The sequence below is a fragment of the Peromyscus californicus genome, unplaced genomic scaffold (assembly GCF_007827085.1).
Source record: "Peromyscus californicus insignis strain IS unplaced genomic scaffold, ASM782708v3 Scaffold_4__1_contigs__length_199733344, whole genome shotgun sequence".
NCBI classification, from domain to species: domain Eukaryota; kingdom Metazoa; phylum Chordata; class Mammalia; order Rodentia; family Cricetidae; genus Peromyscus; species Peromyscus californicus.
The window spans coordinates 58,340,038-58,363,593 of NW_026294562.1; the positions used below are offsets into that span (position 1 = coordinate 58,340,038).

At 53.4% G+C, this 23,556-nt stretch overlaps 1 protein-coding gene across 5 annotated transcripts in view; it reads left to right on the top strand.

Moving 5' to 3' along the window:
- Ano1 (anoctamin 1) overlaps positions 1 to 23,556 on the top strand; it is a 157,789-nt gene that overhangs the window by 50,745 nt on the left and 83,488 nt on the right. For all 5 annotated transcript variants that reach the window (XM_052712291.1, XM_052712294.1, XM_052712293.1 and 2 more), the window contains exons 2-3: positions 9,329 to 9,474; positions 18,159 to 18,491. In XM_052712291.1, the coding sequence (XP_052568251.1) occupies positions 9,329 to 9,474; positions 18,159 to 18,491 (479 nt within the window). The remainder of the gene's footprint in view (positions 1 to 9,328; positions 9,475 to 18,158; positions 18,492 to 23,556) is intronic.

Genomic DNA, 23,556 nt, shown 5'->3' on the forward strand with positions numbered 1-23,556 from the left:
TCTCCCTAGTCCCTACCACCCTGGCCCACAGTGTCCTGGTCCACACTACCCTGGTCCCCACTGCCCTGGTCCACACTACCCTGGTCCACACTACCCTGATCCACACTACCCTGGTCCACACTACCCTGGTCCACACTGCCCTGGTCCACACTGCCCTGGTCCCCACTACCCTGGTCCACACTGCCCTGGTCCACACTGCCCTGGTGCACACTGCCCTGGTCCACACCTTCCTGATCTACACACTGTCTTGGTCTACACTGGTCTCCATCATTCTGCCTGCCCTCTGCACTTACTTCCTCCAGGTCTTTCCCCACAAGGCATAGTGTCCGAATACCCATTTTCCTGGCTCCCAGTGACACTGCAGGGCTCCTCTGAGAAGCCCTCTACAAGCTTTCAGAACTGTGATGAACTTTTCCCTCTCTTGCCTACACAGCTGATAGCCTGTCCCTCAGTCTGGCAGCTGCCTGGGTACATGTGGGCTCCCTGTAGTCATCTCCTTTCCTCTATCTGCAATGGCTGCAGATTTAGTAGGTGCACTGACTGCCCCCCCCCTTGGAGGCCCACACTTCTTCCCTCAGAAAGAGCAAGCCGCTCCCTCCGGAGCTGGGGAAGGGCCCTGGGCTGGCTGACCCTGGGCCGGATGTGGCAGCTGCCACCAGCAGCCTCCATGGCTCTCAGCACCACCTGAAAATGTCAAGACAACAAACTGTCCTGCCTTGGAGCTGCCGAGTGTCCTGTAGACAGATGGCATTTAGCAGCCGGGCTTTCCTCCACCCTTTGCTTGCTTTACCTTAAGACAGTCTCAGGAAGTTGCCCAGGCTAGCCTCACTGGATAACTCACTGGGTAACACAAGCGGGCCTAATGCTCTTTCTTCACTCTCCTGCCTCAGCACTTGAGGCTGAGGTCTCTGGTCTGTACAGCATACTCAGCTCCCTTCCCACAGATATTTTATACCATATTAGACCAGATCCTGCTGGAACCTGAGCATAGGTTCCACAGAAGCAGATGAAGGATTTTGCTCTCCTGGACCCGAGAGAATACTGGCAGGCTGGCAATAGTCTTGGACTCAAAAGAGGGCCTCCACATGGCATGGGGCTCCACATGGCACAGTGGAACAGAAACCTCAGATATGAGGTGGGAAGGGAGTTATGTGGCATCTCAGGTTCATTTATAAAGTGGATGGGATTTTGTCTTCAAGGCTTGAGTTTCCCCAGTGAGTGTATAAATGAGAGAGAGTGTGTGAGCTAGTGAATGAACGAATGAATGAATGAACGAGTGAGCCAGCAGCCTAGCCAGAGAATATATTTGATTAAGGCACCTGTGAGTGACAGTTGTTGACAGAATGGATACCTCCCTCCCTCTCAGAACCTGTGACACCTTTCTCTGGGCCCACCCAGCCCTGACTCCCACCCAGGTTGAGTGGCTGAGGGAGATCTTACAGTCCACATTGGGGACAGGGGGACTACAGCAGCCGTCACCCCGATGTAGAGGGGAGACAGCTCGTGCTGTGTACACTGGAGCCACATGGAGGCTCTTATGTCCTATGCGGGGCCTTGAACTTCTGCCACAGGCCAGGTGGCAGCTGGGCCAATAGATGGACTTTGTAATAAAAGAACTTTCTGCTCAAGGATGTCAGGAACACTCCTGTAGTCAGCCTCGAGGCAAAGATGGCTTTCTCTAAATTAGTGCAACCTAGATATAAATCTGATAATTAATAAGAGGCCCCAAACATGCCCATGGGCCATGCGATGGAGCAGATCTGAATCAGATGCCCTCTCCCTGATGAGCAAATGGACCTCAGTCAAGCAAGTTCTCAGCAGAAACCCGAGAAAGCCCAGGACCATGGAGAACAGACTAGAAAGCCACACACCTAGTTTCACTTGAGCAATAGGAAAGCCTCCCAGCTGAGGTGGTTTCTGGCCACATGTGGTCTGCAGCCTGGGGAAACATGGCTTGCCTAAACCAAGAAGCTCTGAGAGTGTGAGATGGCCAGCACATTTCCAATCCATAGAAAAACAGAAAACAAAAACCATTCCGCTAATGAGCGTTTGTTGAAGATAGATTGAAATTTAATTTTTTTTTTAATCTAGTGGACTACTTGAAATGTGTCGCTTGTTTGACCTGGTTATTTTTATTCCACGAATGTGACTGCCAGAGTATCTGAAAGCTGAACAGGGCTTGCCGCGATCCCAGCGACTGACATATTCCAGAAAGTTCTGTCAAGAGAGTGAGGTTCTTGGTGCCAGGGGCTTAGAGGTTCTGATGCCCCAGCACTGGATGGGAAGGACTCATGGCCTTGTCAGTGGGAATGTCGTTGTCACTGGGTTCATGTTCCTCCATCCCTGCAGCCCCTGGATTGCCCAGAGGACCTTTTTCTTGGAGGACAAGCACAGTACTGGTGGAGGAGAGAGCTGGACAGGCCGGGAGTTCTTACTCTTTCAATCTGGGGAGGAAGCTGGGCAGCAGTTAGTGGGGCTCTGAGGGGCCACCTAGCTGGGGTCTGGGGCAATCATACTCTTCCTGAGCAAGGTGGTGAAGTACACCCTGCTGCCCAGACAGGGCTTCTGATGCCAATGTGTCACGATGCTGGAGACCAACCTGTGATTCCCACCTCATCGGTCCCGGAAAGAGAGGGAGCTGGTGATTCCAGCCCCGAACCTTTCATGGCTCCTCTCTTGCAAGGCCCCAGGAGGAGCAGGGTGTGAATCTACTCACAGACAGCCATAATCAGGGTAAAACCGCGAGTTAATATTTGTAGAGAGCTTAGCACAGGGCCAGCTCGAATAAGACAGCTTGTTAAATAAATAAGCACAAATGGAGAGAGCGCACAGGCTGCCAAACCCTAGAGCACAGAATGCCTGTGGCCGAGAGAAGGGGCCTGGCGGAGCAGCAATGAGCCCAGGAAGAGGGAGCCAGGGCTGGTGGAACTGAGCTGAGTCAGTGTCCCCAGCCCCACAAGAAAGGCTCCTAGGAGGAGGAGGAGGAGGCGACAGGAGGCTGGAGAGTCCTAGCCTAGCCTGGGCACGTTTTCAATTGTGTGTGTGTGTGTGTGTGTGTGTGTGTGTGTGTGTGTGTGTGTGTGAGTTCCCAGGGATCGAAATGAGCCAGACACAAGAAAAGGCTGGATCTTCCCCCGAAACAGACCCTCCCGTGGACTCCGAAGACTGCTGGAACAGCACAGTCCCCTTACACTGAGTGTCCAGCTTTGGCGGCATTCCAGGGCTGGCAGTTCCTAGCAGCAGCAGCCGCTGCTGGGCGCTGATGTCATGGGAGGGAAGGAAATGATTGACATGCCATCTCCTGCTAGCTCAGGGATGAATCCCCCAGCAGCAGCTTCCTCTAGATCTTTACACACCCAAGCTCACTTTTAGCAGCCATGTCATCTACTTTGTTTGGCATCTGTTTGGTCCTTCCATGAGATACCACCAGCCCTGACTCATACGTGGCTCACTTTCCCCTTGTTCCTGTCCCTATCCTCAGGCTGCCGTGAGTCATCAGCAGTTCTTAAGGACCCCTCCATCTCCGCTTTTGGTACATTTAGTTATATAGTACAATGGTTCTCAACTGGTGGGTCACGACCCCCTGGGGGATTGCATATCGGGTATTTATATCATGGTTCTTAACACTGGCAAAATTACAGTTAGGAAGTGGCAACAAAAATAATTTTATGGTTGGGGGTCACCACAATATGAGGACTTGTATTAAAGGGTCGCAGCATTAGGAAGGTTGAGAACCACTGATTCAGTGTGTGTGTATATGAGTGCACGTGTGTGTGTGTGTGTGTGTGTGTGTGTGTGTGTGTGTGTGCACTGCCATGTGGAGGTCAGAGGACAACTAGCAGGAGTCGGTCCCCTTCTCTGCAATGTGGATCCCTGGGATCGAACTTGGGTCAGCAGGCCTCACTGCAAGTGGCTCCACCTGCTGCTGAGCCATCCTGCTGGCTCAAAGAATTTTCTTTGGCAAATAGAATTGTAAGGTAGATTTTTTTTTTTTTTTTTTGAGGAGCAATTGTCTAGGTTTAGAGATGAGGGCTAGAGAAATGGTTCAGTGGGTAAGAACTCTCTTCCTGCTCTTATTAAAGACAGGAGTAGTTGTGTTCCCAGTACCCACACTAGGCAGTTCACGGCCTCCTGTACCTCCAGATCCAGGGATCTGATGCCCTTTTCTGGCCTCAGCAGACAACTGCATTCATGCGCACATACGCACACATAGACACCCACATACACATAGTTAAAAATAAAATAAATCTTTAGATTGAAGGATGAAAGGGGAATTTAAAAATTTAAACTCATGACCATACACATGCTGGTGAGTTTTTGTTGTTCTGAAACAGATTCTCATGTAGCCCAGGCTGCCTTTCTACTCATTATGTATAACCTTGAACCCCTGATCTTCTGCCTCCATCTCCTGAGTGCTGGGATCACAGGATACACTGAGGTGTCTGTCTGTCTGTCTTTTTTTTTTCAATGCTGTACTGGGGATGAAACTCAGGGCTTTGTGCATGCTGGGTAAGCACTCTACCAACTCCCCAGCCCTTAGGCACGTCTTAATGTAGAACACTAGAGGGAGGTGCTGCTATCTGCCTGAACTCTGACACCTGCACGTGTCCATACATAGGATTCTCAGTAGGGGGTCAGCAGACCCTGGTGAAAACCAGCCTTACTCTCCTGCCTGACCTTTAAGCTAAATGCATTGACTATCAGGTCAGTGACATGTGTGGTCCGCCCATCAAGGGTGACCTCAGAATGGTGGCCAACCTGGGGGCACCTCAAAGACGTCTGACAAGGTCTTGAGACAGTTTTCAGTAGTCACAGAGGAGGCAGCCGGAGAAGATGCTACTGGGTTCTAGGGGTAGAGGTGACCAAGGACATAAAATAGCCCTGGGGTCAAAGAATGGTCCCATCCCAAATGTCATGGGAGTGTTTTAGCTACCTTTGCATCCTTATTACCTGAGACCAATTTAAAGGGACAGAGTGTTTATTTGGGCTCACTACATCAGAGGTGTCCATCATGTCAGGTAGGGTGTGGTTGAGCAGAAAGGCTCACGTCACAGCAGACAGGAAGCAAAGAAAGAATCTCTGAAGGGACTAAGGCCAGGTCCTGCCCCAAGGACAACCCCCCCACACACACATAACTTACTTCTTCTATCAAGACCCTGCCTCCTACCTCTCAACACCTCCTAGTCATGCCATCAGATTATGAACCCATCAAGACATCAATCCACTGATTAGGTCTGAGCCCTTAGGGTACAACCATCTCTGGAAACACTTTTGTGTAACTTTTCCTGGGGAGATGTGAACAAATGCCCATTCACCCTGGATATAGCATTGACAACAAACCAAAGAAACCATTCTACTAGATTCTAGCTCAATTGGCCAGTGAGCTTATTGGTGGTGGCTCAAAGGAGGCTGCATTACTGAAAAACCCACCTCAGCATGAGTGACAGCTCAGGAAAGCAGTATCCCTGGAGCTCCCTGCATGATTTACATGCAAATATCGAAGCCAGTGGGGGGAGTCTCCTCTCCCCAGCCACTGTTCTGCTTATATAACCTTATGAGTCCTGTAAGTTTTAGGGTCTTCCTAAGTCTTGGGGGTTTCCTTTACTGAGTCCTAAGGAGCTCCGGGAGAAGGAATGTTTCAATTGGGAAAGCATTGCTGTATTAGAACCACATCACAGAGACACCCGAAAATGCATTCTACCAATCTCCCAGATGATCTCAATTCACCACAATTGACTGTCCCTATAGACCCATCTAGGAAGATACCTCTGCTGGAACAGTCCTTGGCCCAGGGCTCACCAGGGTCAGAATTCCAGATGACTGTAAAAGAAGAGACTGAGGCATGGTGAGGCCTGGCAGTGCGTTACAGGCAGTTGGGTGCTTTTTTGTGACCAGCGTCTTTATGATCAGGTATTGCCTCTCTCTGGTGCAGAAGCGCTCCTTGTGTCTGACTTTGTAAGCAGTCATCTGCTCCTCTCTCTGAGCTGCACATGGCTATGTGCTCAGACATGTGATGCAGGGCAGGGCAGAGGGCGAGGGACTCCTTCCGTGTGGGCAAAGCCAAGACAAAAGGCCACGGGAAAGGGTTCCCTCCAAGCCTTGCACAAGGCAGGTCCTCTCCTCCCTTCTATCACTTCCTGCTCCCCCCTCCCACACACACACCCAGGACTAAGAAATGTCAGCAAAGACACAGGTGTCTGTTGGTTCCTGGCATCAAAGTCAAGGGTGATTCGAGAAGGCAAGACGACGTACATTGAAGGCCGGAACTTCTCAGCATAAAGAGCACCCTGTGGCCTGCCAGCCAGGCCATGTTAACTAATTAATGAGGGGATTAGTCTTGATGATAGAAGCTGGCCCTTGGGGTATGGTGTGATGAAAACTGCTGTGTTCTTCAATAGACAAGGCCCGTTTCCACTCAACCACTCCGAGGGGAGACAGTCCCCAACAGCATGGTCACTGGGACAAGCAGGCAGTGAGCTGGAGAAGTGACTCACCCTGGAACAAAAGCTCCCAGAGACAGGGCTTAACTTGGGAGGCGGTGTCCTCTCTTTCTCCTGGAAGTGGGTCTGGGAGCTGTCGGTTTAATCTTGTATTTTTGTTGTTGGTGGTCCTCAAGATTCCAAGACCCGAGAACTCTGGGCCTGAACTGTGGGGGACAGCTACCTGTCTCATTGCTCTGATAAAACACAACTTAGGCAGGAAGGCTTTATCTGGCTTACAGTTTGAGGGCGCAGTCCATCGTGTTGGGAAGGCACGGTGTCAGGAACATGAGGATGCTCATATTCTATCCCTGGTCAGGAGGCAGGAGAGAGGAACACTGGTGTGCAGCTGGCTTCTCCTTTTACTCACTTAGCGGCCCCAGCTCACGGAATCGTGCCCCCCACATTCAGAGTGGGTCTTCCCACCTCAATTAACCCAATCTTGAAACTCCCTCACAGACATGCCCAATGGCTTGTCTCCGAGATGATTCTAGAAGCTATCAAGTTGATGATCAGCATCAACCATCACAGGATTCTTTCCAGCCCATCCATCCCCCAGACTCACTGTGTGGAGGCCATGACACCCCCTCAGCACTTGCTGGGCCATCCCTGAGCTGCACCCAGAAGCCTTGGAGGAAGGGTAACCAGAAGAAGCAGAGGTTGGAAAAGGAGAAAGTGGAGTTTTCCAAGCAAGCAGGTGTCAACTCCTGGCCAAGGTGGACTGCAGAACCAGGCCAAACTCTGAAAGAGCCTCAGCACAGCTTCTTCTGCTACAGCAGGGTGCTACCTGGGGACAAGATAGAGCTGCCATGTCTAGAGATAGTTCCCCACCTGGTAGCTTCCAGGGGCTTTGGAACAAGGCCAGGAAGGCCACTCCCACCCTAGAACCCCCTAGAGGAAAAACGCCACTTCCCAAACATGTAGGAACACCAGTGCTTCTGGTTCCGATCATTTATACACAGTTATACACCCGCGTGCACACACACAGACACACATACACACATGCACATGTACACACACCTGCACACACATACACACACATGCACTCTTACACGTACACACATGTACTCACACACACATTTTATTTTTGGCATAGCACTAAAGTCGCATCCGGTGCATCACCCACACTAAGCATTCTACAGTTGGATCACATCCAACATCCCTGGCCCTGACCAATTACATTTTTTCTCCTAAAAAGAAAAATTGTACCTTGTTGATTTCTGGAAGATCTCTGACACCTGAACATAAATTTGGGAGAAGGGTGTGCTCCAGTTACACAATGCCAGTTGTTTATCAACAGAAGTATGAAGTTACATAATCCTGTGTGTGACTGTGTGTCTTTCCAGCCCAGTCCCCGGCACAGCAGAGGCTGGCGGGGGAGGGGAGCTGTTTGCACTGGGACTGGGGCAGCTAAAGGCATTTCTTTAGGGCCACTTTAGGGCCACCTGGCACCTATGGGAGTGGCTAGCTCAAGGGCCCAGTGGCCTCTTCACCTCTCCAAGTTCAAAGACGTAGACCTGGGGCGGTTCAGTGATGGCAGCCGCCATGGCTAAGCGCACTGTGCTGTACAGCGAGACGATGTTGGTGCTCATGAAGGTGCCAGCCTGGGAGCCTGAGAAGGTGCTGCTTGGCCCCTGGGTTGGAACTCCGGAGCTGTAGCCAAACACCACCCGTCTTTCCCACCCATTCCGCCTCTCTAGGCACGGCCTGGGAATCACCAGAGGCAGTGCTGGCTTTTGGCGGTTACTCCTGAGGGCCTTGAGTGTTCCCATGCAGCTACACGACAAGCCGGTGGGAATGCCAGCCGTGGGAAGCGGGCCGCCCACCAGACAAGGTGCTGGTGGAAGCACTCCAGACAGACAGGGTCTGGGGACAGTGAAAGAGGAAAGCCTGGCTGCCTGGGGGCTGGAGAACCCAAGAGGATGTCCTGAGGGACAGGGTCTCTGATGCCCACCAGGAGGTAGAGAAAAGAGAGGCCATCCTACAGGGCAGGTGGCTAGTGTGACCCCTGCAGACTAAAATCAGGACAGTAGCTGCCCCTGGAACCTGCCTCCTCCTCCTCTGGAAGGGAGATTTCAAGACACCTACTGTGTACAGGGACTCTGCTAGGTCCTGGGGTGAGAGCACTGGATCCTAGCCACTCTGCAGGAGATGCAACCTGCCTCGGAGGGTCAGGTCAGAGTGTTCTGTAGCCTCCTTAAGTCCTCTGAGAAAACAAAACCAAACCCCACCAAACAACAGGGTACCTTCACTAGCTGACACCCACTCTCTCTCCTGTGAAAGGGATTGTCTAAAAGCTCAGAGGTGGGGGCTAGAGTCCTTGGGAGACAATGGTGGGGGAGGGGGTCTACACAGGGGCAGACACCTGGGGAGGCTCAGGGCAAGGGAGGGTCCCAGGTAAGGGCTCTGTGGTTGATCTGTCACCTCCCAAAGAGACAGCAAAGTTAGCTCCATGGTCTTTTATTTAAGGTGGGGTCTGGGGCACCTCCCCTCCGAGTAAAAATCCTTTCCTCCTTCAAATTAAAAAACCAAAAACCAACCAACCAACCAAACAAACAAACAAAAAACCCAAAACAACAGAAAACCCAACTCTAAAGGGACTCTGCCCCCGGATAAAAATAAAACTCGGAATCCTTTCTTCCTGTGTTTAAATTTTTACGGAAAATCTGACCCGCGTGGCCGCCGCCCCTGCGCTTATATCTTTAAGGCGGAGCCGGCGCGCGGCCAAGTTCACGGCGCGCGGGCGCCCTCGGGACGGGCCAGGTGGCGGCAGCGCCCGGGAGGTCGCGAGGGAGGAGGGAGCGGCCACGTCCCGTCCGCGCCAGGCCAGCACCGCTTCTCCGTTGCAGACGCCACCGAGGCCGTGGATGGGGAGCGTGCGGCCACCATGAGGGTCCCCGAGAAGTACTCGACGCTCCCAGCCGAGGACCGCAGCGTCCACATCGTGAACATCTGCGCCATCGAGGACCTCGGCTACCTGCCGTCCGAGGGCACGGTGAGTTTGAGTTCGGGTGCGGTCACGGGCTACCTCTCCGCACCGTGCAAAGACGCTGGGGGCTCCCACTCACGCACGTGCGACCCGGAAACGCGCGGCTACCCTGACCAAGTGCGCGCGACCCGCGGAACCTCCCACCGCGGAACGCAGCGCCCGGGGTCCCCATAGTGTCCCTGGGATCTTTGCAGCGCTCGTCTCAGCGTTTGCAGTGTCCCCCAAATGCTCGGCCCGTGGTCCCCAGAGAGTTTCTGGGGTCTCTGCAGCGCATTGCCAGGGGTCTCCAGAGTGTTCCGAGGTCTCTAGAGTGTCCCCCGAAGTCCCCGTGGCGCTGACCTGGGGTTTTCAGAGTGTCCCCGAAATCCCCAAAATGTCCCTGAGGTCTTCGCGGCGCACTGTCTGGGGTCCCCAGAGTGTACACAGCGCCCAGCTTGGGGTTTGCAATGTCCCCAGGGTGCCAAAAGTGTCCCTCGAGGACTTTGCAGTTCCCAGGGTCCCTAGAGTGTCCCGGGGTCCCTGCAGTGCCCGCTCGGGGTTCCCAGTGTCCTGAGTATATAGCCCACGTCCGGATGGGACCCTCCTTTCCAGGCCCTTAGCCAGGGGCGCCCTAAGGACAGCAGGGTGGGTGGGAGTCAAAGGCAGGGGTCAGGTGGTCACCAGGTTGAGCAAGACCACTGCGCCGCCACCCGGTGAGGTTGAGTCCTAAGACTCCACCTGCCAATAGTGCGAGTCGCGCTCAGGGCTTAAGTGAGACATGGGGGATTGCCTACCGCGAGTCCCTAGGCATGGGCAGGGTGGAGCCAGTCACCTAGTTGGGGAACCCAGTCCAGAGGCCACCTCTACCTCAGCATTGTTCCTGCGTCCAGACCCAGCAGGTCACAGGGATCCCTGGCAGCACGGAGTGGGGCGGTGGGGGTGGGGGGCAAATTCACTCCTGATGAGTTTGGTTTAAAGAACAAAGTTTCCCAGGGCGCGGGTGGGGGCGGGGCACTCCCAGCGGGGACCAAAAAGCAGACGCTTCTTTCTCTTCCTGTCTCCCCAGGCCCCTCAAGGTCCCCTCTTAGGCTCTAGAGAGCATAGTTGCCTGGGGCTCTAGCTTGAGGCTGGAAGAGTGGAGGGCCCAGCTTGGGGGATTGCCCTGACCTGCCCTAGCCTGGGGCTGGGAGCCAAAGGGCTGGGATGGATACTCCCAGAGGCCTGACTGGAACTCTGGCCCGGCAGAGCAAGCTCAGGCTGTGGACAGACCTGGCATTCCTGGGGTGAGACATAGATAGGGGCTCTACTGGGTGGTACCCAGAGTTCTGGGAGCCTGGACTAGGAGCAGCTGTTGATGAACAGTACCTTCCTCTCATGTTCCTGATGGGAACAGCCTTAGAAGCTCAGGGGCATGGTTGAACAGAGCTGTGGACTGGGCCTCGCTGGCCCCTGTTGGCCCCTGGGCACCCAGAGAGAGCTAAAAACAGGGAAGGCTGCGCCCTTCCGGAGCTTAAGGAGTTCTGATGGAATGCTCCTGTGTTACCCGTGACAGGAACAAAGGACAGTTCCCCAGAGTTGGCCAACTGTGCTTCTTAGCTTGTTTAACTCAAAACAACAGGGGTGGAGTGGGGGGTGCTGCTAATACAAATCGGGAAATTGAGGCCCAGAGGGACAGGTGACTCCTTTCCAAGTCACCCACCAGTTAAAAAACAGCTGAGGGAGACCGCAAGCAAGTCTGTCTGGGAATGGACATGGTGGGGGGAGCTGGGTCGCATCCAAGATGTGGGACCCAGAGGTGGGAACATGGGGGCTCCAGTGGGAGGCACTGGGGAAGGGCGGTTGCCAAAGTAATAAAGAGGTGTTATTGTAGAGGTGGTGCCCATGGGAGGGGACTTGAGTATGAGCAAACAGAGTCTGAACGAATGGCCCTGGGCACTGGTGTTCCCATCCAGAGACCTATGTCCACACCTAGCAGCTATCAGAGCCCTTCAAACCAAAGAGGCCACTGAGGTCTTGATCTTATTCGAAGTCTTCACAGTCCATAAATATGTGGGCCAGTCCTGGGGACTGGAGGAAGCCAGTGGCCCTTATTTTGCACAAAACTTTTCCTAGATGCTTACACGGTTTTTTAGGCTGGGAGGGCTGTGGCCCTGGGTCCATGTACAGGGCAGACAGGTCATACTCAGGGATCATGCTGCAATCTGGAGCTCTGAAACCTGAGGTTCTGAGCATTCCCACACTGGCTACCACCGTTAGTCATCATACAAGTCACACAGCACAGGAAGGCCAGTGCTCTCGAAGGCCACAGGGCGTGGGCTGCACCTCCCTTCCCTAGAAACGCAGCCTTAGACAAAACTCCTCAGCCCCCGGCTGTGGTGCCCAGACTGTCCTGCCACCTCCATGTCAAGGGAAAGGGGGCAGACCACTTCATTGGTTCAGTCACAGAGGCAGGTCAGGGGAGCCAGGCGTCAGGTGAATGTTGATTGGTTTCGTTGTTCTCTCTGTTCTGAACTCTGAACGTTTCTGTTTTTAATGCAAGATCTCCATGGCCTGAGATGCCCACACCCAGAAATACCTGCTGTGGGTGTTAGCCCACCTTCTGGGACAAGGGCATACATAGGCTGCTTATCTGCCGTCAGAGATGTCTGTTTATAGATTCCTGGGCAAGCCCAGTGATCGGAAATGGATAGCTTGAACATATGAGTCAGGCTAAAACCGTCTGGAATAAAGCTGAAGTTTTACATTGATGTTACCTGGAGAAGGACATGGTGGCCTATGGTTGTCATCCAAGAGCTGGAGAATCAGAGACAGGAGACTTGCTGAGAGTCTGAGACTACAGAGTGAAACCTTATCTCAAGGTCAATCAAAATGCACTGATGTTCCTCATCAGTCTGAAACCCAAGTCTCCAAATCAGAAGCAAGTCCTTGAGTCTCTGATTTCATCTCCCCCATTTAAGAAATTCTGGAGTCTTCAGATTCCTTCAAAAGCATCAGTATTTTGTCACAGGCTGTTTGAAATCAGCCTGGGCTCCAGGAAGTGGAGGTGGATGAGGAGGCTTGGGTCCCAGGACGTTTAGGATGTGGGGTCCTGTGGGGTCCTGCCACTGCCTCCCTGTTCTGCCCAGCATCTTGGGGGCAGCTGTTTGTGGTGCTGGGACAGGATCTGCACTTGATCTAAAAACTTCACCGGAGGAAGCTCTTTCCAGGAGCACTTCCCCCCAAACATCCAGGAGACAGCCCCATCACATTCAAACCCTGCAAGTGTCCCCTCCCATTCTCTAAGGCCACAGCACATAGAGGTAACTAGACACAAGCTTCTGTTGTCCTTTGTACATGAACACACACACACACGCACACTTTCTCTCTCAACCAGCCATTAAGAGATTACTAAAAAAAGCCCTTGCCTTCCATGCAGGTGTTTCTTTTCTTAATTATAGGAAAAGAGAGCATTTGGAAGTTACACATAAAGTCCAACCCATATCCCTCCTGTTGCAGTTTACATAGGTTTGTCCTGTTCTGCACAGGGAAGGGACATGCAGATTCACCTGGTGCCTCTGTCTCCCAGGCTCACCTCAGAACAGCCCTGCAGACCCTGGGGGTCCCAGGCAGGTACGGAGAACAGTTGGCAAGGATCCCACAGTGTCTGTCTAGAAGTTGCTACCCACTGACACTGAACAAAGGCGGCTTTTTCCCACTTGATAAAGCCAGTACCCACACAGACAAACAGTTTTGCCCATGTCACAGGACAAGTCACCAAGGGACGACTGCGCTGCTGCTGGTGGCACCTCCTGCCACCCACACCCCCCCCCCCTTGTCAGTTTTAAAATCTGAATCTGATACCCTGCCACCTTTCTTTCTCTTATGGTCCACTCTGATAGTAAGGTTCTTTCCCCCTGCCCCGTGTGTGCGTGTGTGCGTGTGTGTGTGTGTGTGTGTGTGTGTGTGTGTGTGTGTGTTCCAGAGGTTAGCGTTGGTTGGCTTCCTCTCTCACTTCCCACTTTGCTTTCTGAGACAGAGTCTGTCATTGAACCTGGAGCTTGCCAGTTCCGTTAGACTGGCTGGCCAGTGCGCCTGTCTCTCCCTCCCCAATACTATGGTTCTGTTCAGTGCACACTGCACCCAGATTTTTACATGTGTGCTGAGGATCAGAATCCAGGTCCTCATTCTTGTGCCAAGGGTTTTAGGGACAACCACTCCATCCCTTTGTCTTTCTTCATGTGCTCAGCTCCCAGAGAGAGCTCCCTGGGGCCACACAGTCTGCTGGGGCCTGTGGTAGATACTTTATGGTAAACATACTGAACCCTTCCAACAGTACCGCAGCAAAATCCTGTTAAATGAGGGAGGACTTACTGACATGTATCTCAGGGAGGGGGATCCACCTCCTAGAGGCAGTGCAGCCAAACCATGGCTGAGCTGATCTCTGAGCACAGGCAAGGTGAAGTCCACTTTGGCCACTGTACCTTCCCCTAGCACTGACAGACCCCTGTGGGGAGGCCTAAGAGGGCCATGTGGACAGGTCGCAGTTGTTCATGTTGGATCTGACCCCTGCCTCACCTCACAGAAGCCTTGGTGGCTTCCTGGGGTCATTTCCCTGACTGTCTCACAGAAAGGCTCTGACTGTCCTTTTCTCTAAGTCATGGCTGTCCATCTTCTTCAATGGTAGCCATTGTTCTGGTTCTGAGTGTGGGTGTGTTAGGGCTGTCCCTGGTCTAGCCTCAGGGGCTCGTGCTGAGGAAAGTTAGAACTTCTCGGAAGGTGGTCCGCAGGAGACCAGCATGGCACCTTGGATCCTAGACAAAGAAGCTTGGAAACCAGTTAGAAGGATGAAGAAAGGGAGGGGGTGGGGGAGAGAGAGAAGAGAGGAAAGCCGATGTGTGCGGCAGGGGAGAAGGCAGGTAGGAGGGGCAGGACAGAGGTGAGGTGAGGTCCCAGCTGCAGGAATTGATACCAGGATTGACTGTGTTTGGAAATGAGGTTGAGACTCTGAGCCTCTGGGGTGACCAGGGTGCCAGCAAAGGCAAGTGTGTCCTCAGACCCCCAGTATATGACCATCTTGGCTCAGCATGACCACCCTGCCTAACATGGTCCAGGGGGTCCTTGTCTTCCAGGGCTCTCTGTTGGGGTCTGGCTTGCCTTCTTCTTCAAGGCTCCTCTAGCAGCCAGCACCCTGTGACTTTGCACTTCTCTGCCCTTCCTGAGATTCTGAGAAGGACCTGCCCTTGGCCCCCGGGTTGGAGCCAGGGTGACGGGCGTGCCCCCCAGGTGCCTGGCCCAGCGTATTCTGGGCCTGCTTCTGCTCGGCTGCAGAACCCTCATCAACCTGGCTAATCCTCCTGGCAGGAGGTGGCTCTACTGCCCTTCCAGACTCCCAGCCACCCAGGGTTGCCAGGCTTGGATCTGGCCTGGCCAGCTTCAGGGCCTGCAAGAAGCCATGGCTGTTTCCAGACCTCCCTGCCAGCCTCTGCTTACTAGACTGCCTGGTGGCTCAGGAACTTCATGGTGGGATGGAATCACCCTTCTGGCTGTGCCTCTCAGTAATGAGTCAGAGCTGGGGTCCTAAGACAGTGGGTAGGGATTTGGTACCCAGGGCACTGAGCTGGTCCCCTGGGGTCTACCTCCTCTCCCGTGTGTCATTATCAATTTCTGCCAGGTCAGGTAGACCTAGCAACAGTGTTCCCTCCATGTGCGGGACATTTGAAGACAGGGTGCCCCATTCTTAGAAAGAGTGTCACCCTTTCTGTGAAGGACAGAAGTGCTTTGGGTGTGTGGACAGGATCCAAGGCTAGGCCCAACCCCATGCCTACCCCTGGCCTGGGGCCCCTGTCCCTCTACAGAGACACATACTCTCCTTGGTGGCTGAGGACAGATGTTCAGATTCCCATAAATTTAGCTCTTTACTAGGCCAGAGTGTCACTCCTGTTTTCCTCAAAAGCCAGCCCTAATCTACAGGGGCTGTGGCTCAGTGCGTAGAGTACTTACCTGGCGTACATGAAGGCCTGAGTTCTAGCCCCAGCTCTGCATAGAACAGGGTGTGGTAGCGTATACCCCAACTGCAGCACTGGGAAGGCAAAGGCAGGAAAATCTGAAGTTTGAGGTCATCCTTGGCTACATAACAGGTTCCAGGCCAGCCTGGGCTACAGCAGCTCTTCTTCAAAAGAACCAAACAAAAACAAAAAACAAACAAAAAAAAAAACCCAAACCAACCAGCCTGAGCCCCCCTGAGGCCGCACAGATATGGGGTTGACTCTGGCCTATGGGCACCCAGAAGGTCACTCATAGAGAACAGGAAAGAAACCCCTTAGGAGCACTTTGGGCCAAATATCCACACTGTCAGGGGTCCCATGGAGGCCACCAGGATGGATGAGACCCCAGTCATATGGAGAAAGTAGATGGAACCCTTCCAGCTTCCTTCAGGTATAGGTACTGAGTGGCCTGTGCCAGCCATTGGCCCTGCTCCCTTTAGGAGACACATCTCTTGGGGGTAAGGATGCTAAGATGCAAGGTGGTGACCCCCTGATCCTGGTAGCTGGATCCCGCTCAAGAGCTCCCTCTCCCTCCATGGCTATGGACTAGATACAGCTCCCCTCTCCCCTCCCCCTTGTCCCCCTTCATAGCCTACTGTGGCTCAGAGAAGGATGTTGTGCTGCTACTTCTGAGGAAATCCACGGCCCTTGAGAGTCACCTAGTAGCTGGGGACATTCTGAGGTTTTGGGTGGCCCCGGGGGGAGGTGGGCAGTGGCTCCCCAGCTGCTGGTGTATCAGAGTCAAGGTCAGATCAAGGCCAGGCGTCTGGTTATTAGTGGAGCTTGAGCCTCTGATATGGGCAGGATGGGTGAAGTGGGTTAGAGGGACACGGGGCACTATAGAGGGACAGAAGGGGACATGAAGGGAGTGGAGAATCCTGCAGCTGGGGCTATAGCAATAGGTCTCCATAGAAGGAAGTAGAACCCAGCAGGCGGATCCTGAGGAAGACTTATGTCTTGCAGTACTATGCAGGGGAAACTGAGGCCAGCACTGCACCCCATGTGGAGGGACTCTCCACCCAGCTTACGATCTTTCAGTATAGCAAAGGTTCCAGGAGGAGGCATCCTGGGTCTGGTGCCGAAAGAGACATGTAGCTATCGTTGCTAGCCATTGTGTTGGGCCTCACATTGCACCAGGGAGGACCTAGCTGGTGAGATCCTCCATACCACTCTGTGTGGACCAAGAGCTGGTATCGGGGGAAGGGTAGTGTCTGCTCTGCGTGGCTGCTAACCTCTGAGAAAGAAACTGCTGGAATCAGGTGTTCAGGTTGGGTGGAAGCCAGCCCTGGGGATGGCTGGCAGTTCTCTGCTTTTCCTCAGGCTGTGTCCCAGCCTGGGTCTCAGTCCTCATTCCTCCATGCCAGAGCCCAACACTGGGATTAGGTTTCTGAAGGATCCAGGGTGAGTGAACAAGGGCCTCACACATTTAAGCTCTGATCACACAGCTCGCCAGTGGTCCTGAAGCCATCATCATGTTGCCTGGATGCTATCTGCCAGAGGCTGACATTGTACCTACAGATAACTAAATTCAGTTCTTTCCTGCCTCAGGCCCTGCCCTGCATACATCCTTCCTGGGGCCTTCACTTTGGGGCTTTTCCAGCACTTTCTTCCAGGAGTCAGACAGGACCTTTCCACCCAGAGACCAGGAGGTCCTATTGGTGACCAGGCATGATTTGGCATCCTTGGGAGAGACAAAGACTCCCTTCTAGAGTGTGGGCCCCAAGAAGAACGTTCCATCTTCTATATATTTCAGCCCATAGGACTGGGTCTGGCTCACAGTGGGCATCTATAGGGGTGGCTGTCCCTTGGTATAGAACAGAAGTGGTTCAAGATCCCTCAGATACTGAAGCCCACGGGTGCTCAAGTCTCACAGAAGATGGTACAGAGGTGCTGGGGGTGGCTTACAACACAAGTACAGCCACATGAGCTTGGATTCTCAGCACCTATAATAAAAGCTGGGCATGCTGGCATGCATATACTCCAGCACTGGGGAGGGTAGAGGTGAGAGGGATGTTGGGCTCACTGGCCAACCAGCCTAACCTAATGGGAGAGCTCCGGGTTCAGCGAGAAACCCTGTCTCAAAAAATGAGGAAGATGGTTTGGAGAGATGGCTCAGTGGTTAAGAGCCCTTGTTTTGCTCTGGCAGAGGACATAGGTTCTGTTCCCAGCACTCACATGGAGGATCACAACCATCTATAAGCCCAGTTTCAAGGGATCCGGTGCCCACTTCTGGCCTCCATGGACACTGCACACTCATGATACACATACACACCTGCAAGCAAACACTCATACATGGAAAAATAAATCTTAAAAAAAGAAATCAAACCAAGGAAGATGCTTGATGTCAGCTTACAGCTTCTGAACACGTGCAAGTTCAGAAACATGTGCGCATACACGCAAAGGAAAATTAAGTAAAATGCTGGGGGATTTGCATAGGACCTGTGCACAGTAGTGACTTTAGTGAGGAGGGAGTGTATGCAGGCGCTCGGTACATCAAGGGGAATTTATAAACATTTTATACCAGGAATTTGTTAGGCTCTGGCTGCAGCAAGTGGGGATACGAGGCCCAGAATGTTTGTCGAGTGACTGGGTGAGTAGATGAGGGCAGCACCCAGCTGAAATCATGTTACCAGAAGGCCCCTTGAGAACCACTCCACACTGAATACATCTCTCTTTCTTGCCTCGCAGCTGCTCAACTCTCTGTCCGTGGACCCTGATGCTGAATGCAAGTATGGCCTGTACTTCCGGGATGGGAAACGCAAGGTGGACTACATCTTGGTGTACCATCACAAGAGAGCCTCGGGCAGCAGAACTCTGGCCAGGAGGGGACTCCAGAACGACATGGTCCTCGGGGTCCACAGTGCCAGGCAGGACCAGCCCCTTCCCGGGAAGGGGAGCCCCGTGGACGGGGGCTCACCCGAGGCCCCCATGGATTACCACGAAGATGACAAGCGCTTCAGACGGGAGGAGTATGAGGGGAACCTGTTGGAGGCAGGCCTGGAGCTGGAACGCGACGAGGATGTAAGTGTGGCCTCATGTTGGCTCGGGACACCAGGTGGACCTAGGCCGAACAGGTCTGTTTGCAGAAGGCAGTGGGGGCAGGTCGCCTTGAGCTTGGCTCTTGTGGCCATAGAGTGGGCTAGAAATTGCTTCTCAACAGCTCTGGGAAGTCCCAAGCCAGCCTCCTCCTCCCCCAGCGACCGCATCTGCCTAGGGCAGAGCTGGCCAGCGACTGTGACCTTGAGGTCAGAGCATTTCCTGCCTCTGCTCAGCCAGTACCCGGCATGGGAAGCTTTGCTGGGTCAGAGGGACGAAAGTGTGGAGCTGTTCTGGGAGCTTCTCGTGGGTGTCCTCAGCCCTTCTCCAAGCCTCAGTTTCTCAACCTGTGAAAAAGAGATCGGTCTGTAGGCTCTTGGGGTCCTTGCTCTGGAACCTGCATCTCTGTAACCCTGTGTTCGGGAAGTCTAGAAGTTTTGCTAAGAGAAGTCTCTGGACAGAACAAAGGATCCACTGTCTCGTAGGACAGCGGAGGAGAGTGGCTAAAATCATTGCAGCTCTCAACCACTCAGCCAGTGGCTGTGTGCTTCCTGGTTGACATCTTACCCTCTCCGCATGAGTTCGTGGGGAAAGGCCCCTGCTCTGCAAGGGCAATCCCAGTGCTCAGGAGATTAGCAGGAGGATTGAGAGTTCAAGGCCAGCCTGGGCCACATAGCAGGAGACTGTTTAAAAATAAGGAGGTGAGGCTGGCGATACACCTCAGTAGCCTTGCAGCCATGAGGACCTGAATTTGGTCCCCAGAACCCATGCAAAAAGCCAGGCATGGTGACACACACTTATAATCCCAGACCTGGGGATGGGTACTACCTGAGGAATCACAGCTGAATTTGTCCTCTGACCTCCACACACGCATGTATATGTGCACCTGCACACACACACTGATGAGGATATTGTCCATTGTGACCCAGTCTCAGGGTACTGTCCACCTTCTTGAGGTTGGACCCCCTGGCAGGTATTTGAAAACCTCTCTGTGTGTTTCCTGTGGCAGTTCCTAGGGTGCTTGGGGACACTGAGGGATCAGGCGGCAAAAATTTGGGGCTGATGAGGACTTGGAGGCTCCTCGACTCCAAGGCTGGCAGCTCGAATGTGGGCATCCCTGGTCCTCTGTGGTTTCTGTCACCTTGAGCAGAGTTGTGTCTGGCCTTCCCCTGTCCACTCAGGCCACCCTGGGGCTTTTGGAACAAACTGCTGCTGTGTGGGGTCTATTGTGCAGGTCTTTTTACTCCTGGAGAAAGGAGAGGGTCTTTCAAAGTCTGTGGGTCTCTCCCCCGCTGAGGTGTGCAGTGCTCGTGCGGACCTCCATAGATGTGTGTTGCATGTGTTCGTCTCTCTATCCAGGAGATTCTTTCCTGGAACAATCTGAAACTCCCAGGTGTGGGCCCTCTGACATGGGGTGACTCAGGCTGATCTGTCAGACCTTCGTCTCTGAACTGAAGGCCTCAGTTTCCCCATCTGGAAACTGGAGATAGCAACGACCTTCACGCAGTGTTGAGCACAGGACAGACACATCTTTGTTGACTGGGATTCCTGCTATGTCAAAGCTGGGCATGGGGGCGCACACCTGAGCCTCAACCCCTGAGAGAGGCTGAGATGGAAGAGAACAGTGAAGCTGAGGGCAGCCGGGGGCTACAAAACCAAAACAAAAGAGAGGGGACAAGGGCGAGAGAGGGGGGGGTTGGGAGAGAGGGAAAGGCCAGGAGAAAGAGGTTTTAGTAAGTGGCTTCTCTCTTCTTTGCAACGAAGACGAAGCAGAAGGGTTTTAGTGACTCTTGTTTTAAAACAAAAAAAAAAGTGACCCCAAATTTCACAGACAGTTTGGCTCTAGGGTTGAAGAAAGCTTTGCAGCAGTTGGGTTAGCTCCTTTAGAAAATGAAATATGAGGTGTTGAAGAGATGTCTCTGTAGTTAAGAGCACTGGCTGCTCTTGCAGAGGACCCGGGTTCAGTTCCCGGCACCCACAACCAACTGTAACTCCAGTTCCAGGAGCTCTGACACCCTCTTCTGGTCCCCACAGGCTCCTGCATGCACACGGTGCACAGACATACGTACATGCAGACAAATACATAGATAAAATTTAGAAAAAATTAAGAAGTGACAAAGGAAATATGGGACTGGGGTGGAGCTCAGCTGTAGAGGACCCGCCTGGTGTGCCTGAGAGCCTGGAGTCAGTCTCTGGCACGCAAAGAAAGGCACAAGTACACGAGACTGTCCAAGTTTTCGGGGGGGGGGGGGTGTTCATGCATCGATGCGTTGCGTGTGTAGCTCAGAGGACAGCCTCGAGTGTTGGTCCTGATCTTCCACCTTGTTCAAGACAGTCTCCTTGTTCGCCACTGTACTGCATATCAGGCTGTCTCTCCTGTCCCTGCCTCCTATCTTGCTGTGAGTGCTGGGGTTACAGATGCATGATGCTATACCCACCTTTACATTGGTTCAGGTCCTCAGACTCACACAGCCAGGGCTTTATGCACGCAGCCATCTCCCAGCCTCCCACCACCACCACCACCACCTCATTTTGAGAACAGGGTTTCTCTCTGAACCTGGGATTGCCATTTCAGCTAGCCTGGCAAGCCAGCAAAGCCCTGGGGTGCACAGGTCTCTGCCTGTCTGTGCCAGGGTTACAGGTGCACACCGCCACACCCAGTTTCTGTGAACTGAGCCTGAATCTCTTCAGGTTCTAGTTCAAGCTCCCTAAGCAACAACACTGAGTGGTCTCCCTGCTGAGCCTCGAAGTCGTCACCTGGTCCTCCCACCAGCCTGCTGGAAGCTTCAAGACTTCAGGGCTGGCAGGGCCACAGTTAGCAGCTGCTGCTCGCTGTCCTGGGTGGAGCAGAGGGGCTGGGTCTGGACCGGCTGTTTGAGCACGCACGGCAAGCAGAGGTGTGAGTGGGCCCTGGCTGCCGAGATTAGCAGGCACGGCCAGCCCAGCAAGGTCAGGCTTGTTTTGGGGTGAAGAGCTAATAAGCTGTTCCCCGGGTGTGCTTAGATTACAGGGAGCCCGAGGGCTGGCAGATTTGAAAGGAGAAAGCCTGTAACGGGATCCCCCAATTGCACTCTGACTCAATTTGAAGCAAAATGTCAGGTTTAGGTGTCTTCTGTGGGGATCTGAGCAGGTACCCCAATACTCTGTGCCCTCCCCATACCCCATACTAACACTTGTGCCACGGAAGCTGGTCTCCCAACCTGTACACCATGACATCTGACCTTTAGCCACAACCCTAGCCTCTGCTGAGCTGGCCGTAACTTTCAAACCCTGAAAACTAAAACTGTCTGTCCCCTGTGATGTTGCTGAATGTGCTGGGCCCTGAATCACCACCAGCCAAGGGAACCCTGTTTCCAAGGCTGCATGGGGAGACGAATGATGACCTTGAAGGAGATGAGATACCCTGTGTGTGACACTAGCCACCTCTTGAGCTGTCACTGGCCACAAGGTAGCATTGCAGAGGTCTCCAGCCCAGCTTCGCAGTCTGTACCCCCCAAAAAACCACATTGAGTGATTCTCTCTCTGAGAGGTTGGGGTCTCAATCTCTCTCTCTCTCTCTCTCTCTCTCTCTCTCTCTCTCTCTCTCTCTTAGAGGTTGGGGGAGGGTCTCACTCTAGCCCTGGCTGTTCTAGAACTGGCTAAGTAGACCAGGCTAGCTTCAGACTCCCAGAGACCCTCCTGCCTCTGCTTCCTTGTGCTGGGATTAAAGATATAATTCTAGCACTCTGGGACTTTTTCTGCTTTTTGCTGTTAAGTTGGCTGCTTCAAACTGGCTTCTTGAGGATGGGTGGCTGCACTTGACTGGGAGCCGTGGCCTGGGAGCCTCATGCAGACCAGGCCCTCTCTCTGCTTGCTTTCTCACTGAGGCCAATTTACTGTCACAAGGTAGTGGGGATGACATATGTCCTGTGACACTGCTCTCGGACAGGGAACAGCTCTTAACCACCGGGTGACAAGTGGGCACAGATGGGTGGTGACTTAAGACAGCAGATTGCATGTTACATTCTGGAAGCCACAGGTCAGAAGTCAAGATGTGTGCAGAGCTGTACTCTGGCCTCCTCTGTTGTAGCTCATATGTCCCGCCCTGGTCTTCACAGTCTCTCTCTTTGCGGCCCACCCTATCCCATTTCAGCTTTATCTCAGCCTGCTTACATCTGCAAAGACCCTCTCTCCAAATAAGGGCACACCCGCATATCTCGGACAGTAGTTATTGTGGGAGAGCAGCCCATTAAACTCACCTCGCGAATACAGCCCTGCCCGGAAGTGGGGACAGAGCAGAGTGGCAAGTGGGCCAGCAGAAGCTTCAGTATCTGTGGTAGAGAAGTGGAGCTCACAGCTGGCGCAGGGTGGGTTGACAGCCTAAGCTAGGAGCAGGTCTGCCTTGGGCTGGCCTGCCTCCCCATGGGGCCAGAATGTACCCTGTACACCCACAGGTGTATGCTAACACAGGCTCCGATTCAGCAGTCCTGGGGTACTAGACTGCCCCTTGAGTGGTAAATGGGGGAACTTATCTCCCTGGATACATCTCCAGAAAGGGAGGGGTGCTCCTACCCACAGCTCAGTCCCAAGAGGTGGCCCCCACGTGACTGGAGAGCCCATAGGGTAATGCTCCCCCACCCCCACCCCGCCCGCTGCCAAGAAATTCAGGATGCCTCATAGAGGGAGCCTGGGTGGGCAGGAAGGGCCAATGCTTTGCCCCACGGGGGTCTTTCAGCACCTGCTGCTCTTAAGGGGTGAAGGACCCCTGGATGAACTGTGTGGTGGAGAGTGGCGATAGATCCTTTATCTTGCTTTCACTCATCTCTTCCCCCTTTTCTTTTTCTCCCCCCACCCCGCCTTGTCCTTTCCTAGCTCCCTCTTTACCCTTCTCTCTGCCTCCCTCTCTCCCTCCCCCATTCCCTTCCCCCCCCACTTCCTTCTCTCTTTCAGTACTTGTTTCTCTCTCACACACACATACCCCACCTCTCTCCCTGTGGGGTCAGCTTCCAGGGTTCCCATTAAAGAGACAAGAGAAATTTGTGACCAATGTGTTTTCCTCCAAGAAAATCCA